We start from the raw sequence: 17,814 nt of genomic DNA on the forward strand, positions 1-17,814 counted from the left end.
GTCTGAGGGTGACATTCTCACTGTGTCTCATGGTGAGTTCATTTCAGTTTTGGATTCAGATTACTCTACCCTTATACTCATCCATGTGACTATATAGATGGACCTGCAACTCTAATCAGACTGTAGTAGTTCAGCTTTTATTTAAGAAAATAATACTCCTCTCTGGAGAACAAGGTCAAGGACATGTAGGCCTATTGTGTCTGGGATTGAGAATACAGTGTCAGTCTCCATCTATTTCTGATGAAATCAAATGGGTCAGGCTGAGTGGTCATAAGTGAGAACAGACCGGGAAAGAACATGTTCAGAGATTGGTTTTCACACAACTTTAATATCAACTTTTACAGAGTGCAGTAATGAGGATTAGACACTTGGACTGGGGATGGTGAGCTATATGTTATGTGTTATTAGCAGATCGTGGGGCAATTATTTAACCTTTATTCTCTCTCTCTCCTTGGGTAACTGGGAAGCCACCCAATCCATGGTCCGCTTGCGTGCCTCCTCCCAGCTGTACCGTGGAGCGTACCCCATGTCCCTCTGAGCCCTCTGATAGGAAAAGCTGAAGGGCGTGTTCAGCATGGTGAGGAGCTGCCGGTTTATGGGCGGTGTGAAGCGCTTGAAGGGGCAGAGCAGTATCTGCAGCATCTCCATGAGGAAACAGAGGAGGTAGAGGACTGGGATGGGCAGGATAGGCTTCTCCTGGATGCTGAAGCCCAGCGGCGACAACACAGCATGGTTGAAGTCAGAGTAGCTGACAGGCGGCGTGTCATCTGAGATGTAGTAGAAGTTCCCTCCGATGGCGGCTCTCCGCTGGGGGTCTCGCAGGGCACGGGCGGCCTGGAGGTGGGCCAGGGCCGCATTCCCCACGTATACAGGGTTCACCTGGGCCTCCGGGCGGGAGGTCCGGTACAACATATCCCCGTTCCGAATCCCGTCTCCCATATGGCCCAGCAGGAAACGGCAGCCCTCTCCATAGATGTACATGGGTCGGAGGGCGCAGGTGGCCAGCCGGCCCCCATTCTGGAGCACCTCACCCTGGGCTTGCAGGGTGACCTGCTCGGCCTCCTTCTTGGTCTTGCTGTAGGGGAACTTTAGGGAGCATGTGTAGGGTGTGTTCTCATCACCGTTGATGATGGGGTCTCCGTTGGCGTTGGGGCCGGCGACCTCGATGCTGCTGGTGTAGATGAAGGACACCACATTCTCCTGGACGCACGTCTCCAGAAGGAGCTGGGTTCCTGAGAAAGATGTCAGATGAATGAGTACATCAGCAGGGTCAATTCTGTTTTCAAGAGGAGCTCAAGTATTTGAAAGTATTGGGCATGTGTATTTCACACAGGTCTGCTGCCAATCCCAACCCAAAGCTTCAGTAAAAATCTGATCATACCTTTGACGTTGACCCTGTGAAGCTCACTGTATAACACCTTCCCGGTGACGTCAATGAGGGACGCAGTGTGGAAGACCAGCGATGCTCCCTTGCACGCTCTCCTCAGCAGCTCACTATCACTAATGTCCCCCTCAAATACACTTACCAGCGTGTCCCCTCTGATCTCTGACAACAAACCAATCAGAGAAGAAACAAACCAAAGAAAAGTTGTAAAATATCAATATTTACACTAACCCTAGTAGTGAGAGAGAAAAAAAGGAGAGCTGGTATAGTATTTACCTTCCAGACACTGTATGAGTTGTGGTCGGACATTTATGTCCAGCATACGAATCTCTGTGAGCTTGTCTTCCTCCAGCAGCAGCCGTACCAGCCTCTCTCCCAGGAACCCACAGGCTCCTGTCACCACACACACATCACCTTGCAGAGACATGGCCCAGTCCAAAATCTGAAACTACTACCCCTTTCAGAAAACTCCCTTTCCTAAGCACTGGGAATGACCAATGCTCCGGACTTTGTCCCGTCCTAAAACCCCTCTGCTATCCCGAGGGCATGACAGACACTAACTTAACACCCCTCTCCCCTCTCTGAAAACTCCCTTTTTCTAGCCTGAGGGAATGTGCTAGAAGTGCCGGTAACTGCCACTCTGGGGTGAGAAGTGAGGCAAGGTCTACAGGCAGGCATACGCAAGAGAGGGAGGGAGGACAGGGATGTTTTAGTTCCCAGTATCTGCCAAGGACGGCTGCCAAGGCTACAGGTCACAGACCAGCCATGGAAAACAGAAGACTTGAATGTCAAGGCGACGTCTGACTAACAATTAGTTTTTGTCATCAGATTTAGTGGCTCTGGCTGGTTTATTTTGACAGGCTTGGCCACTGATTCTCTACATGCACTATAAAACATCTATATATTCACCCTGTGTCATTTATTCCAGATTTGAAACCTAATCCGGATCTGCATTAGGATCAGTTTGGTCTAAGTAGCATGTGTTGAAGTAGTTTTATCCTCTCATAAACTGCCAAATGTATGTGATTGCAGGTGGTTTTGTGACATTTTGAACAGCTGAAGATTCTAGAGTAACACACTGGACATGTCTGTTATGGGATGGTTTTAAAAAGATGGTTTAGGTGTCTATTGAGTTTGTTTCCAGTTTCATAAGCTCTCCATCTCCCTGTGATAACAGACGTGTTAGTAGACCTTGGTCTGGTATTAGGGCCTCCCTCTCTGCTGTCTTATCTGGAGGAAGAAGGATAATGTCACTGTGCCAAGGCCACAGCTGAAACATGCAAAGACCTCCATGTTCAACCCACATCCCTTCAACTCAATCAACCCCTCTAGACTAGTTAGTGGGATGACATGTTAGATTGTGTGGTGTTTGGTTTGACTTGAAAAGGATGATTCATAGTATGCATTTTAATTTCTTAAAATACACTAGTCATTCATATACAATACAAAATACTATTTTATCAATCAAACATAATTTAAGCTATCATTTACAGTTTGAAAATACAATGCCAAAAGTTAAAAACATAAGTGTTCTACATTAAAGAGCATAGCAGAAGTCACTCAGATACAACGATAGTTCCAACAAAATAGACTCAAGGAGTGGAAACTAACAGTCAGTCAACTACATGTACAGTCAGTCAGCTACATGTACAGTCAGTCAACTACATGTACAGTCAGTCAACTACATGTACAGTCAGTCAACTACATGTACAGTCAGTCAACTACATAGCTGAGACCCAGGGATTTGAACCAAAATGATTTCCCAGTCATATTGTTCTGAAGAGAACCACTTTGTTGTTGTTCCGTTCCACTGTTCTGACCAGAAAAATAAAGTTCTGAACTGGTTTGAACCCCCCCCCCCCCCTCAAAAAGTACTGGTTTAAATCATTCCTTTCTGTTTTTATTCATTTTATTTTCATTTGACCCCCTTTTCTCTCCAATTTTTGTGGTATACAATTGTTAGTAGTTAAGATCTTGTCTCATCGCTACAACTCCCGTACGGGCTCGGGAGAGACGAAGGTCGAAAGCCATGCGTCCTCCAAAACACAACCCAACCAAGCCGCACTGCTTCTTAACACAGCGTGCATCCAACCCGGAAGCCAGTCGCACCAATGTATCGGAGGAAACACCGAGCTCCTGGCGACCTGGCTAGCGTGCACTGCGCACGGCCCGCCACAGGAGTTTCTAGTGCGCGATGGGACAAGGATATCCCTACTGGCCAAACCCTCCCTAGCCCGGACGACGCTAGGCCAATTGTGTATCGCCGCATGGACCTCCAGGTCGCGGCCGGCTGCGACAGAGCCTGGGCTCGAACCCAGAGTCTCTGGTGGCACAGCTAGCACTGCAATGCAGTGCCTCTGTTTATTTTTTAACCTGTGAAATCAACCGTTTTTTTTTTACATTTAGCTCATTAAATTACTTCACCAATCAGTGTTGATAGAACAGGCAAACTAGTTGTTTACATGCGTGATGGACAGAAATGTAGCCTATAACGGAAGATGCAACTGATATTTTACTGGTGGGGAGAGAGGGTTGAGGAGGAGGCTTGAAGATCTGGGCATCTTGTTATGACATGCATTATCTGAATTAGGTCCACAGAATTATACCTATGAGTAGCGGCTTGTATGGAGAAACTGACTGTCCTTTGAGCTAGCTTGCTAACAAGCTTGAGCTAGTTAGATAACAAACTCGTGTGTGTAGAGCGGCAGAGTGAGGGCTTTCCATAGATACTTTGTTGCATTTTTTTGTGGGACAAAAACAAAATGCCAGGAAAGTAAAATAACGTTATTAACCGGTTGCCATGCATTTAAAAAAATAACGGTTCAGTTCCGGAACAGTATGGATCACTTTCATTCCCGGTTCCAATTCTGTTCTTTGAAATGTTTTGTTATTTTCCGGTTTTCTGTTGTGTTTCCTGAACCAGTTCCAACCCCTTGTGGGACCTATTCGAGAAATTCTACTGCACATTTTCCACTTCTCCCACAAAAAAGTCACACTTTCCAGCATCTCAAACACAGAGAAGCTAAATCTATATGTTCTTGATCTCAGCTTTCAGTTCTTGGCAGTGTCCAGCGGGCACTCCTGCATCTGGCCGTCGTCCACGGCACCCTCAGGCAGATGCACAGTCATGGTGCAGGCCCGGATGCCGCCCAGGGGTTCCAGCACATTGAACACCCGGTCCCACTCGTCCTTCTCTGGGTCGTAGCGCTGCACGATGTCCACCATGCAGCGGCTGTTCCAGGAGTAGCCCCCAACCACATAGATCTGGCCCTGGAGCACGGCCACCCCTACATCACTCTGGCCCCGTGGCATGGCCGCCACCACCGTCCACTGGTCCACCTGGGGGAAGATATAAAACGCAGGTATGAGAATTCTCAGAATTCCGCATTTCTCCAAATGCCATTGGTTCCTTGTTTGGTTGTAATTTTCACCCAACCCAGAAAGTTCCTAAAACTTTAAGGGAAAGGAGGATACCTAGTCAGTTGTACAACTGAATACATTCAACTTCCGCATTTAACCCAACCTCTGAATCAGAGAGGTGCAGGGGGCTGCCTTATTCGACATCCACGTCGTTGGCGCCCAGGGAAAAGTGGGTTAACGCCTTGCTCAGGGGCAGAATGACAGATTTTTACCTTGTCAGCTTGGGGATTCGATCCAGCAAACTTTTGTTTACTGGCCCAATGCTCTAACCACTAGGCTACCTGATCATCAAACTCAGGACTTAAGTAACAGTTAGGATTAGAGGTTTCGGAAAAGTGGTAAAATTGCTTATCATATTGTTGGGACCAAAATCAGGGCCTTTGCCTTGTTTCACCTCAGGGCTGTAGAATTCACAGTTAAGTACGTCATCATAGTCGCTGCTGCCCCGGAAGTGGTTCCCTCCCATCACATAGAGCCTATCGCCCACTGTGCACATGCAGTGTAGGCCACGCAGTTCCATCATGTCGGCACGGCGACTCCATGCGTCAGTCTCAGGGTCATAACACAACAGCTCCTTCTGGAACGTGTCCCCTGTGATTCCGCCTGTTGGATCAGTGAATTGACATTGGTTTCATTATTAGATACTGTAGATACTATGACAACATGTTTACTAAAATACTATTTTATGTCTACAAACTAGTATACTATGGTTTTAACAAGACAAACATTTTAATTTCAATCCATATACCAGAGTTTTATTTTGGGATTTTATTAGGATCCCCATTAGCTACTGCTAAATCAGCAGCTACTCTTCCTGGGGTCCACACAAAACACTAAACAGAACATAATACAGAGCATTAATAGACAAGAACAGCTTAAGGACAGAACTACATACATGTAAAATAAGAATACATTCATATAAGTAGGCCTTAACATTCCATGCATCATATGCTCATACATACATGTTAACGGCAATACTGCAGCCATTCATTTTTTCTCCTACTTTCTAAGCAGGCCCTGATATTCTAATCTCACAGCACCAGTGTTCTGTAAACAACAGAAAATCTCACAACATTAGGAAGACACACTGTTTCACACGATCGGTGTCCTTGCTGCTTTCGTCTGACGTCAATACTATGCATAATCATGTGAAGTTCCACCGAGGTCGTTGACTCCAGCTCACTTCCCCTGACTTTAACAGATCCATGGAGTTCAAGGGGAAGGCAGTGTAACTTTGGTAGTAAATGTGAAGGATGGACCATGAGAAGGAAAGATTGATGGTGTAGGGAACTGAACTGTGAGCCGGTGGTCAGGTGCTTTCCTATACATACTGTCAACCACCAGCGTAGAGTGGGATAGGAGCATTAATGTGAAAAACAGAAATGTTTAGGTCTGAACAGGAAGGACGTGGTCTGGTGCTGCGAGCTGCAGAGAGCTCTGGCCATTACCCAGGCTCCCAGTTTCCGGTCTGGAGTGTGAAGTCACGAGCTCTGCTGGTCGGCTACTGTGTAGCAATGTAGCAGTGTCGAAAGCCCTAGTCTGCCCTAGAAAGCCTATGTAAATTACGATTGCCAGAACGGTCAAACACAAAAAATGTAGACAACCGTTTTGGCCTCTAAAATGTGTTTATTATGATCAAGTTCGATCCCCACTGTGAATTATTTTAAAATTCGCTAGAAATCGAGATATTTAATTAAATGGTGATCCATTCTTGACTACTACATTTGTAGTCACACAGGACCACATGCTGAAACAGAACAATCAGGGGCTGGCAGGCTACAAGGAGACTCCCGGTTGACTCGCTCAGGCAGGAAGAAAACGACTACATTGACCATGATCCTTTGCTTGCTAGGGCCACTTTCACCATGATCCTTTACAATTTTTTGGTGCAATTCAGCCCACATGAGGTTGGTGGCACCTTATTTGGGGAGGATGGGCTCGTGGTAATGGCTAGAGCAGAATAAATGGAAAGGTATTAACAACATCAAATACCCTGATGAACATTATACCCTGATGAACATTATACCCTGATGAACATTATACCCTGATGAACATTATACCCTGATGAACATTATACCCTGATGAACATTATACCCTGATGAACATTATACCCTGATGAACATTATACCCTGATGAACATTATACCCTGATGAACATTATACCCTGATGAACATTATACCCTGATGAACATTATACCCTGATGAACATTATACCCTGATGAAGACAGCTTGGCTGTCGAAACGTTGATAATTACATTTTTGCATCTGAGCTCCTAGAGTGTGCGGCTCTCTTTTATTTTCAAATTAACAACATCAAACACATGGTTTCCATTTTGCTCCATTCCAGCCATTATTATGAGCCAACCTCTCCTCAGCAGCCTCCATTGATTGCCCCATTCAGCAATATGGTGGCTTCAAATTCAAATACTTCCGGCTTTATGCGCAATCGGGAGTTTTCCATAGGAATACATGGATGGCGTCAGCGCTATCACTATCTACTGGTTTCAATGTCTATGCCATTAACCCATTACCAGAGGAGGCTGGTGGGAGGAGCTATAGGAGGACATGCTCATTGTAATGGCTGGAAGGGAATAAAGGGAACAGTATCAAACATATGGAAACCACATTTGACTACATTCCATTTATTCCATCCCACCAGCTTCTTTTGCACATTACACCCTCCTCTACATGTTCCATAACACATCCAATGGGATCCACCTGCTTTTTGGGCTCAAACTACTAAACCACTGTTTAAATGATTGCAGATTAAAAATGATACATTTTCTACATGCACTTTCAAAACATGTGTTCAGAATAAGCTGTTTTCTGGCTATCTGTGTGCAAGACTTTTACACAATTGCTTTTCAGAGAGCTGTGGTTAACCTCGTCGGAAAATAAGTATACTCTGACCCATTTCAACCAAAGGTCTTTGTGTTTCCTGGCCCTCATAGTTGCTAGGTGACCGACATAGAAATCGACCAAGATTAGAATGAGAACATTCCAGAACTACTATGTTTTGTTAAAGTCTATCAAAGCTGTTAATTGACAAGAGTCGATTAAAACATGTCAACAACACAGCCTTTGTTTGAATTCATTAACTCATAACCTCTCCAGTCTGAGCTGATTTTATCAGGGCAACAATCACAGTCAATTCAGGCCTTCACATTGTAGGTTTTAACAGTTTGGTAAGTTTGTAATCTAACTACCAGTGGTCTGAGAAACTCACCTGAGACATACATCAGGTCACCATGGACTGTCCCAGCATGCCCGTAGTGGGGGTCGACCATGGGAGACACGAATGTCCACTCATTCCTTCTAAGGTTGTAGCACTCCATGGTGTCTAAAGGAGTAAAAAACTAATTTACTCAACATGCACCTTAAAGATCATAATCCCTTGGAATTTATTGATATTTCTGTGTAACAGATTGCAGGAAAAACCTATCCAGTACACTTAGTGACTCACCAATCTCTCCTGAGGCGTTCCGGCCCCCAACAGCATACAACTTCCCTTTCAGGGTGCTCAGGTGGAAGAAGGTTCTCTTCTCATTGAGCGAGGCCACCTGCAACCACCGGTCGAAGCGCGGGTCGTAGAGGTAGGCGCTGTCCACCGCTGTCTTGCCCTTGGTGTCGTAGGTGCTCTGGCCGCCTACGATGTAGAGAAAGCCCCCAAGCAGGGCAACGCCGTGCTGGTAGCGGGGAACCTCCATAGGCCTCAGCGCCCTCCAATGGCCGATCTCCTCATCATACAGTCTCAGCTCCCTGCTCACCACCAGCTGCTGCTTCATCACCCCGCCCAGCGCCAGCAGGTGTTTGGCGTCCGACCGGATGCGCGTGCGCTCCGTCTGTAAGGAAGGCTGGAGGAAGGGCATCATCTGGTAGTTGCTGGCCTCTAGCAGGAGGTTGACGCAGGCCGTGTCCGAGCGCATCATGGCCGCTCCGCCATCATCGTGCCCCTCATCCTCCTGGGAGATCTCGAGCAGCTCAGTGGGGGTCATGAGGGGGAAGCGGACCTGGCTCATCAGGGAGTAGGCGGCGGAGCGGCGGGTGGGGGGATCGTGGTCCAGCCAGGAGCGGGCGATGCGGTACAGCTCCATCTCAGAGAAGCCCTTGAGGCTGTCGCTGGCCAGGGCGTTGGCCAGGCTGGGCTGAGAGAGCTGCAGGTAGTGGCCAGACTGTAGCAATGCTGACAGGTTCTGACATACAAACTTCCCAATGTGGGCCTGTACATCCTCCAGGAGCAGGTCCCCGGCGATGCGCTCCACCTCCATACAGTTATCAATGGTGATCTGCCACACAAACAGGTAAACAGACAAGACTGGATGAACTTGTGAAGGGTCTCCTGTTTTTACATCTGCCAAACTTTCCACTGTCTCTTCAATCCACCCATCCACCTGCCTGTTGTTTGTGGGGCGGCAGGTGGTTAGCGCGTTGGGCCAGTACCCCGAGCTGACAAGGTAAAAATCTGTTGTTCTGCCCTTAAACAAGGCAGTTAACCCACTGTTCACCGGTAGGCCGTCATTGTAAATAAGAATTTGTTCTTAGCTGACTTGCCTAGTTAAATGAAAAATGTTTTTTTATTTTTTATGTTTCAGTACCAGTAGGTATCCGGATTCACTAACCTCAGTGCTGAGCAGCTTGTTGCAGAAGCCGAGGACGGGGAGGACCTGGAGGAAGTTGGCAGCCTCCAGAGTGTCCTGCAGGTTGGTCATGCTCAGACTCAGCCGGGATGTGTAGATGAACTCTATGATGTTCTTCAGACCTGTTTTACTCACCCCATGGAGCTTAATCTCCCTCATATCCTGTTCTCTCATACCCCCTAGAGAGAGGGAGCGAGGAAAAGGGAGAGATATAGAGGGTGGATGCTGTTACAGTTAATGGTGTAAGAGTGCAAGTATATTTTAACATAGTGAGATGTAAAAATAGGATGTTTTAAGTCAAGGTGTCAGTGTCCTTGTCTGGAATTTGTTTCTTACCACATTTCCCCTTTATGGTGATTGGTCTGAGTGGACGTGATGAGTGCAAGTACAGTAAGAGAGAGACTTTATTAGCTCAGCCCTGAACTCGTCTGTGAAACAATCTTACATACTTAGGATCATTGATCCTTTGGGAGCACTCGCCTTTTAAAGCTATCTTTTTTGCAGGTGCATGGTAACAGTTGAATAAAATGAGAAAAAAAGCAGGAACCTGCACAAGGCTCTTGATAGTATCACTGCTCTTTAATAAGCTATATGTATCGGCCTCACGGTCTACCTCAGAGCTTTGGTGAGTTTTTTAAATTAGCACCCTTATGTAGACCTAGCCCCACCCACATCCGTTCCACGCATCGAATGGGGTTGAAGTCGAAGGAAAACAAAAAAGTGCTACCAAATATAACAATATGCATTTCATAAATATTCTAATAAAGTGTGAACATAAAACACGTCTGTAAAACCACAATGAGGATATCGACCTACCAAGCAAGTTTTCATAAATCATTGGGTACAGCGCAAGAAAAACGTCAGCGTAATCTGAAATAGGGGCATAATTCATGTTCAAATTTTCAACATAACATACATTGGCATTTCATCATTAAGACCTTTAGGAAATAATGTCTGGAGGGTGAAAATCCCAAAACATTCTCTTTTACTCAGAGTATTATTACTATCACCTCCCCTGACTGATATCTAAACTTTCTCTATGCCACAAAATCTAAAAGGTAGAAAGGTCATGTTTTAGGTCATTAAAATGTACTGCGACTGGATAATCCCTGTCGTTTCTCCTAATTGAACTTTTATGTTCAATGATTCTCTCTTTGAGAGAACAAGAGGTTTTACCTACATGACACAGCCCACATGGACATTTAATAATGTAGATAACATGGGTGGTGGAGCACGTAATAATGTCATTTATTTGGAACCGTTTTTCTGTATGTGGGTGGCAGAAATATTCACACTTCATCATATTGTTGCACTGTGCGCAACCTCTGCATTTATAGCTGCCATTCGGAAGAGGGCGTAAAAGAGCCTGTCTGATTTTCTTTTGTGGCTGGCAGTTCAGTTGGCATGGACCAATTTATTGTGTAAATTGTGACCTCTCTTATATACAACAAGTAGTGGATTATTAAATTCAGCCGGCAAAGCTGGGTCCGATAATAAAACATGCCAGTGTTTCTTGACAGCATCTCCCACGTTTCACGAGTTCAAAGTACAGTATATGTGGTTGTGAACATTACAGAGTGTTCTTTAGCTCTAGTTGGCCTTTTTTTGTAGCAGTTCATCTCTGTTTTCCCCAATGGCAAATTAAGAGCTTCATCCACACATTGTGGAGAATAGCCTCTTCTAACATGCTGACCAAACCGGACACGTCGCGTGCGCAAGCGTTGCAAAATAAATTTAGAAATCCATGTTATCCAATTATTGCACCCACACTGCTCGCTGCGACGCCAAGGGCTAAAATAGAACTCATTCCTATTTCTGACGCAGATCTTGCTGCAAGCCCTGCCTCTCCCATCCCATTGGTTTATAGAAGCAGGTACCTGCGTGCCATCTCCTCATTGGTTATACCCACATGGGTGGTTGAAAGACTAACTGTTTTGCCAGTAGTCGGGGTAATACAATGAAAGTTTAGATGCGATCACCATATAAATTAAACGATGAAAAAGCCTGGAAGGAGGAGAGATGACTAGAAACGATTCGGTTGGCCGTTTTATGTGTGGATTAATTGTCTGAGTAGAGGTCCTTGTTCATTTCAGGTAAAATAACTCAATGTTTATTTCCCAGGACAAATTAGCTAGCAACAGCAAGCTAGCTAGATAGGAAAAATTAACGTTAGCTAGCAAGTGCAAGCTAACTAGCTAGCTAAATTACCATACATGTTTAATGCTTTTCGACATGTCCCCAAATGAATGTCATTGGTTCAGAATTTATTTTGATATTTTAACCTGCGTGTCGTGATCGCGTTTGGTGTGAGGGAGGCAAAATAAATGTATGCACGATGGCGCACGATAACGCACGCGCGCAGCCGGTTTGGGTTCAGTGTTAGAAACCTATTGCCTATAGCCTAACCTATAGGTGTGGAGGCCTGAAGGGCTGTAGTTCCTGGGAGAAAGCTATACACTCTCAGGCCCAAGGAGAGGGCAGGCAGGCGTGTGGGCCTAGAGGCCTGGAGTCAGAGGTCACCAGGTCAATGGGGGCCTGCTGGAGGTCAGGAAGGCCCAAGGGAGAAGTTCCAAGTGAATAGGTGTGTGAGTGACACTGTCCTTCACGGGGGCAGAGCAGGCAAATGAATGTAAAATCGTGTGAGATAAAAATTGACAACAAAAGGGTATGCAATGTGTAGGCCCATTGAGTGTACATTCTGAATCTTGTTTGAAGTCAGTAGGTCACATGACCAAGGAGCTATTGAAATTAGAAAGTTAAAAACATTAATGTAAAAACTTGTGAGATGAAAATGGACAAACTCAAGGGTGTGCAATATAGAAGGGTAGTCAGTGGACATTCTGAACCTTGTTTGAAGTCAGTAGGTCACATGACCAAGGAGCTATTGAAATTCAAATATAAAAAAAGTTTGTACTTTGTTTACATTCTCTAATTCAACTGGGAATACAAAATGCTGCTCACATTTCCACATGTTTATTAGCTTTTCAAAGCTAATTAAGGGTCAAATAGTGAAAATAAGACCTGTGCAATTTTTCCAACATCATGACACTTATTTGGAGTCTGTGGCTCAAGTGGTTTGAAAGCTATTCAGGATTGAAAGCGTGAATATCCGTTGAATATCCAACCTGAAACTGTCTTTACCTGGGTACATAAAGGTTAGCATAGCTCGGAGCGAATGTGGAGTCCATCTATGTTCCATTTGTTTGGAGATAGTGTTCATCATCAGACCTGAAATAGTAAGACTCTCGACATCTAATGTGACCAAAATACAGTCTTCTGTTAAACCCGTTATTAGTGAAATCTTGTTTATGAAGTCTACAGTCTTTCACATATGATGGCAATGCTTGCACATTCATTTTAATAAAAGAGTCTATGAAGTTCGACAATGGCTCTAGCATTGAGCCTATTCCTGCAACCACTGGTTTGCCTGGATAATTGCCTTGTTGTGTTTTAGGTTTGTGTAATTTCGACAAAATGTACAGGCATGGATGTATGGCACATTTGCAGCAAGGATATTCATATTCAGGTTTTGAGATAAGGTTATTTAATAGGGCTCCAGATTAGAGCATATATCCCTTTGGAACACCTGTGTGGGATCAACACTCCGTTTTCTATAGAAACGTTTATTGCTGAGTTGTCTCTGAATCTCTTCTTTGTATTTTTCATAGTCTAAAACGACAACAGCACCCCCCTTGTCTGCAGGTTTAATAACCAAAGATGAATCTTTCATTAGTTCATTAAGTGCCTGTTCTTCTGTTCTAGTGAGGTTCTTCTGAATGTAGTTTGTTTTTCTCGTATGTACTGATGTAACCGATGTGAAATGGCTAGCTAGTTAGTGGGGTGCTCTCTAATAGCGTTTCAATCGGTGATGTCACTCGCTCTGAGACCTTGAAGTAGTTGTTCCCCTTGCTCTGCAAGGGCCTTGGCTTTTGTGGCGCGATGAGTAATGATACTTCAAGGGTGGCTGTTGTCGGTGTGTGCAGAGGGTAACTGGTTCGGGGTGAGGAGAGGGACGGAAGCTAAACTGTTACATTGGTGCCGTGACCCGGATCACTGGTTGCTGCGGAAAAGAGGGAGGTCAAAAGGGGGGTGAGTGTAACCGATGTGAAATGGCTAGCTTGTTAGCAGGATGCACACTAATAGCGTTTCAATCGGTGACGTCACTCGCTCTGAGACCTTGAAATAGTTGTTCCCCTTGCTCTGCAAGGGCCGAGGCTTTTGTGGTGCAATGGGTAACGATGCTTCGAGGGTGGCTGTTGTCGGTGTGTGCAGAGGGTCCCTGGTTCGAGCCCAGGTATGGGGCGAGGAGAGGGACGGAAGCTAAACTGTTACACTGACATGGCATCTTGTTCGACTATAATTGAGGAGGTATTAATTGAGGAGTTGTTAACCATAGGACCATAATTTGCTTTTGGGCTTAAAATGGGTACCAGTTCTTTGTTGAGTTTCTAGGCACGAAACAGTGTTTTGAGAAAACACGTGCTTAAGTTGACTTCTTGCGAAAGAACATAAACAGATCTACTTTCGTATCAAATGGTTTGTCTGCACATGTAGGTACAAAAGAGAGGCCCTTAGATAAGACTGGGTTCAAACCAGGGACCCTCTGCACACACCGACAACAGCCACCCTCGAAGCATCGTTACCCCTTGCGCCACAAAAGCCGCGGCCCTTGAGATTTGCGCGTCAGACTTTTTTGGAGAGGTTAATTACTGATTCCTGCTGTAGCTCCGTGTCCACGGCCTGTGTTCCTGGTCCCCTCTTTGACCACTTGCATCTCCTACATATTTTCCTTCGTGGAGCCTTGTTGTGCTGCTTTCAGATTACTCTGACATTTTTTTTGCGCTGTACCCAATGATTTATGAAAACGATGTCCACATTGTGGTTTTACAGACGTGTTTTATGTTCACACTTTATTAGAATATTTATGAAATGCATATTGTTATATTTGGTAGCACTTATTTGTTTTCCTTCAACTCCAACCCCATTCGATGCGTGGAACGGATGTGGGTGGGGCTAGGTGGAGGGTGCTAATTTAAAAAATCTCTGAGAAGGCCGTGAGGCCAATATGTAAAGCTTATTAAAGAGCAGTGATACTATCAAGAGCAGTGGGCGGGTTCCTTTTTTTCTCATTTTAAAACAATCACCAGTGAAATAATTTGACATATAAAAACATATTGACATATTGCATGAATTGAAAGCCCTCTTTGAATGTGATTTATCACAGACTAACCAGTGAACATGGCTTTGAAGTAGTTGCTGGCAGAGGCCATAATGACTCTGTGCACGGGGAAGGTGTCACTGCTGTCCCCAGGCACCAGGATGACATCACACAGAGTCTCATCACCACGGAACAACTCAAACCCCTGGAAGGAAGAATAAGATTCATCTTCCATCAATCGTCTCGATCCGCTCCATGTTAAATGATGTTAGCAACCATTCAGATAGATTACTGAAATAATCGTCCCAGGATTCTTTTTCATCTCGGCAACCCTCACAGCTAAATAATCCTACGAAAAAAACACTATAGTATACTGTAATATTTTTATACATAGTATTTACTGCAGTGTTTTTGTGGATATGACTGTAGTATACTGTAGTATTTACTGTAGTGTATTTATTGGGATATGGATATTGGGGAGGGGAATGGGTGGATTATATGCATATTAAACATGTGCGTATCAGTACAGTGTGTAGTATAGTATTCTACAGTATACAACACAATTCTACAGTAAGCACTACACGATCGAGGGATACGACCGTGTGTAGTATAATATTCTACAGAATACCACAAAATGATATTTATAAGCACTACATGATCGAGGGATGTTACAGTGTATAGTATAGTATTTTACAGTATACTACAGTTTACTACAGGACACTATAGAATTCTATAGTAAGTACTATAGTATTCTATAGTAAAATGTAGTATTTGTTATGTGGATAACCCTATTACAACTTTAATATCTCTGCCTGGTGTATGAGGGCTGGTTGGGTTATACCTGTAGGACTGTGGTGCCATGCTCATTGCTGCTGAACCACCTGGTTAGAGGCCTTGGAGGGAGGGTTGGCTTCAGGCTTATATCAGTGGGTTTCGGGGGAAGCTCCAAGGGTTTAGGGGCTGGGGCTGTAGGGGTTGGAGGTTTCGCTGCTGGGGGAGTGGGACTGTCAACTGTGGCCGGGGCTGGAGCTGGGGCCGGGGCTAGGGGCGGAGATGTGGCTGAGGGTTGGACAGGTTGGGGTGGAGGTCTGGGTGGCTCTCTAATAGAGCCTCTGCTCCCCAGACGAGACAGTCTCCTGTGAAACCTCCCCTGCACACTCTCCTTCTCCTCTCCACTGCCCCTGGAACACAACGACAGGGGTCTGAGAGCTGCTGTATCATCCTCAGCTACAGTATAAGTTAACTCCACCCTTTATCACATTAATCTGTCTATGACATTGTTTTTCACATAAACTCATATCTTCAGTGCTGAAAAGTGCATATATTGGATTTTTGTCCCTTTACATTAAGGTTTACAGTGGCTCGTCTTTTGAATTCGCACATTGATTCATATACAAAAATCAGGGGCACAACTTTGGTTTTAGAAGTGTGGGGGCATAATTATAATTTTAAAAATTATCCTATCGGAGAAACATTCCAAACAGCCTACCCGACTGCTCGGAGGCATCTGCATGGCCCTAAAGCACACCGTTGTCTCATTTTGTATCACATTCCAGTTATACAACTGGGGGGGACAAAAATACCATTTCAGAATGTGGTGTGAAAGTTGTGTCCCTGACAAAATACTTAAACCTAAAAATGACAAATATTTGGATCAGCCTACCCCATCTCAGTTGGTGTCTTGCTGGATGTCCTGCTGCCCTTCTGTGAAAGGTTCCTTAGAAACAGAGACATGAGACAAAACTAAAACAGGGCAGGATTAAATTGATGTTTAGTCTGTCAGTACAATATACTTTTCTATTCTCTCTTTCAGAACCTCTTCACTCTGAACAAGCTACAATTTGGGAAATGAAACAGTTGAGTATGTCTTTGTTTCATACATAGGTTGTCTGGTACTCAATGCTGTATAGTATGACTCACTTCATCAGAACAGGCCCAGGGCTAGAGGTGCATGTTTGCAATGTGGGACTTTCTTGATCATATCGTTACCATACTGTCTCTGTGTTAGTGTATACATGTACGTGTATGCTGTAAATGTTAAGACATTCCCGTAACTTCACACAACATTTATGTTGCTATGGTGTAACTTCAATACTTCAACACATTTGATGTTTCTAGTGGATTACAATAGTATTTTTTTTTTTTACATCTAACAGTAACCTCTGAACTTACACCTCACTACATATTCATAATTTCTGTTTATATTCTGTTTTTGGATCATGGATGTTTCTGTGCAAGACTTTGTGCTCTATATCAAATGTACACACTTTACACCTGCATTAACAAACATGCGAGGAAAGGAAGGAACCTACCTTGAAGTGATTATTTTCAACAGGTTCTCCCTAACCGGACGGCCTTCTTCCGGCATACACACATAACCAACATACAGCAATCTGTTTAATGCTTTACAGATCACTAAATGTCTTCCTGCAGCAGCTGGATGCAGATTGGAACCGTTATGTAGAGCGTGGTAAACAGCAGCACAGTCAGTTTCTCACAGCTAACCGAGAGCTCAGCCACTTCCTGTGTCAGTTCTCTTTCTCGCTCATTTCGTTTAACCCTCCCCACCCTTTTGACACATTAGGTGTTGTAAAGACAGATGCAGAGATGGAAGAGAAAGCGAGACATCCCACATGCAATTCGTTTCTGGTTCATATACAGACAATGAACTAAGCAGAACAGACTCAGCTGCTAATGCATTGGTGCCTAAGGGAGAGCCACCCCCATAAGCAGACCAAAACGGACATTTTTTTTTCATGGTAAACAACCTGGATGGGACATCTTCATTTAACCAACATCTTTGACAGATGTATACAATGACTTGTTGCTCATCCTTTCAAACTCCAGACTCCTATACTGTACTTCTTTAGTGTCAAATAGGGCACTACAGTGTCTTAAATTTATATATTTAAAAATTATAATCTCATGTTTCAAATAATTAGTATCTAAAGAAATGTGAGTTCAATTGTACGGGGAAACAAATAGCAAACGCCATTTTTTGTATCAAATCAAACTGAATGAAATATAAGAGGCATGAAGTCATCTAAAATATTATATTTTACTCACTATTATATTTTACAGTAGTTCTCAGAAATAAGAATAAATAAAAAAGGGCATCTCAATTCAAGTCAATGATGGCATGGGTGGACTGGCAGCCATTGAGTGTACCCATGCCAGGAAGTAAAATCAGGAAGGATCCCTTCAATCTGTGCTGTG

At 44.3% G+C, this 17,814-nt stretch overlaps 2 protein-coding genes across 3 annotated transcripts; both read right to left on the minus strand.

Moving 5' to 3' along the window:
- Positions 1-306: 306 nt before the first annotated feature.
- Positions 307-1,831, minus strand: LOC139403614 (hydroxy-delta-5-steroid dehydrogenase, 3 beta- and steroid delta-isomerase 1). Its single transcript, XM_071146969.1, has 3 exons — positions 1,661-1,831; positions 1,382-1,546; positions 307-1,232 (listed from the first exon to the last, which is right to left on the minus strand). The coding sequence occupies exons 1-3, from the start codon at positions 1,809-1,811 to the stop codon at positions 424-426; spliced, it is 1,125 nt and encodes a 374-aa protein (XP_071003070.1). The 5' UTR covers positions 1,812-1,831; the 3' UTR covers positions 307-423.
- Positions 1,832-2,782: 951 nt separating this feature from the next.
- LOC139403493 (kelch-like protein 9) lies at positions 2,783-17,112 on the minus strand. Of its 2 annotated transcripts, none has more exons than XM_071146954.1 (9): positions 16,911-17,112; positions 16,262-16,315; positions 15,440-15,779; positions 14,671-14,803; positions 9,423-9,619; positions 8,267-9,089; positions 8,030-8,143; positions 5,199-5,407; positions 2,783-4,723 (listed from the first exon to the last, which is right to left on the minus strand). In XM_071146954.1, the coding sequence occupies exons 1-9, from the start codon at positions 16,964-16,966 to the stop codon at positions 4,436-4,438; spliced, it is 2,214 nt and encodes a 737-aa protein (XP_071003055.1). In that variant the 5' UTR covers positions 16,967-17,112; the 3' UTR covers positions 2,783-4,435. The 2 variants fall into 2 exon arrangements, with proteins under 2 accessions (XP_071003055.1, XP_071003056.1); XM_071146955.1 differs by having other exon boundaries at positions 16,262-16,341; positions 16,911-16,994.
- Positions 17,113-17,814: the final 702 nt, after the last annotated feature.

Source organism: Oncorhynchus clarkii, chromosome 3, assembly GCF_045791955.1.
Source record: "Oncorhynchus clarkii lewisi isolate Uvic-CL-2024 chromosome 3, UVic_Ocla_1.0, whole genome shotgun sequence".
In the NCBI taxonomy this organism is placed as follows: domain Eukaryota; kingdom Metazoa; phylum Chordata; class Actinopteri; order Salmoniformes; family Salmonidae; genus Oncorhynchus; species Oncorhynchus clarkii.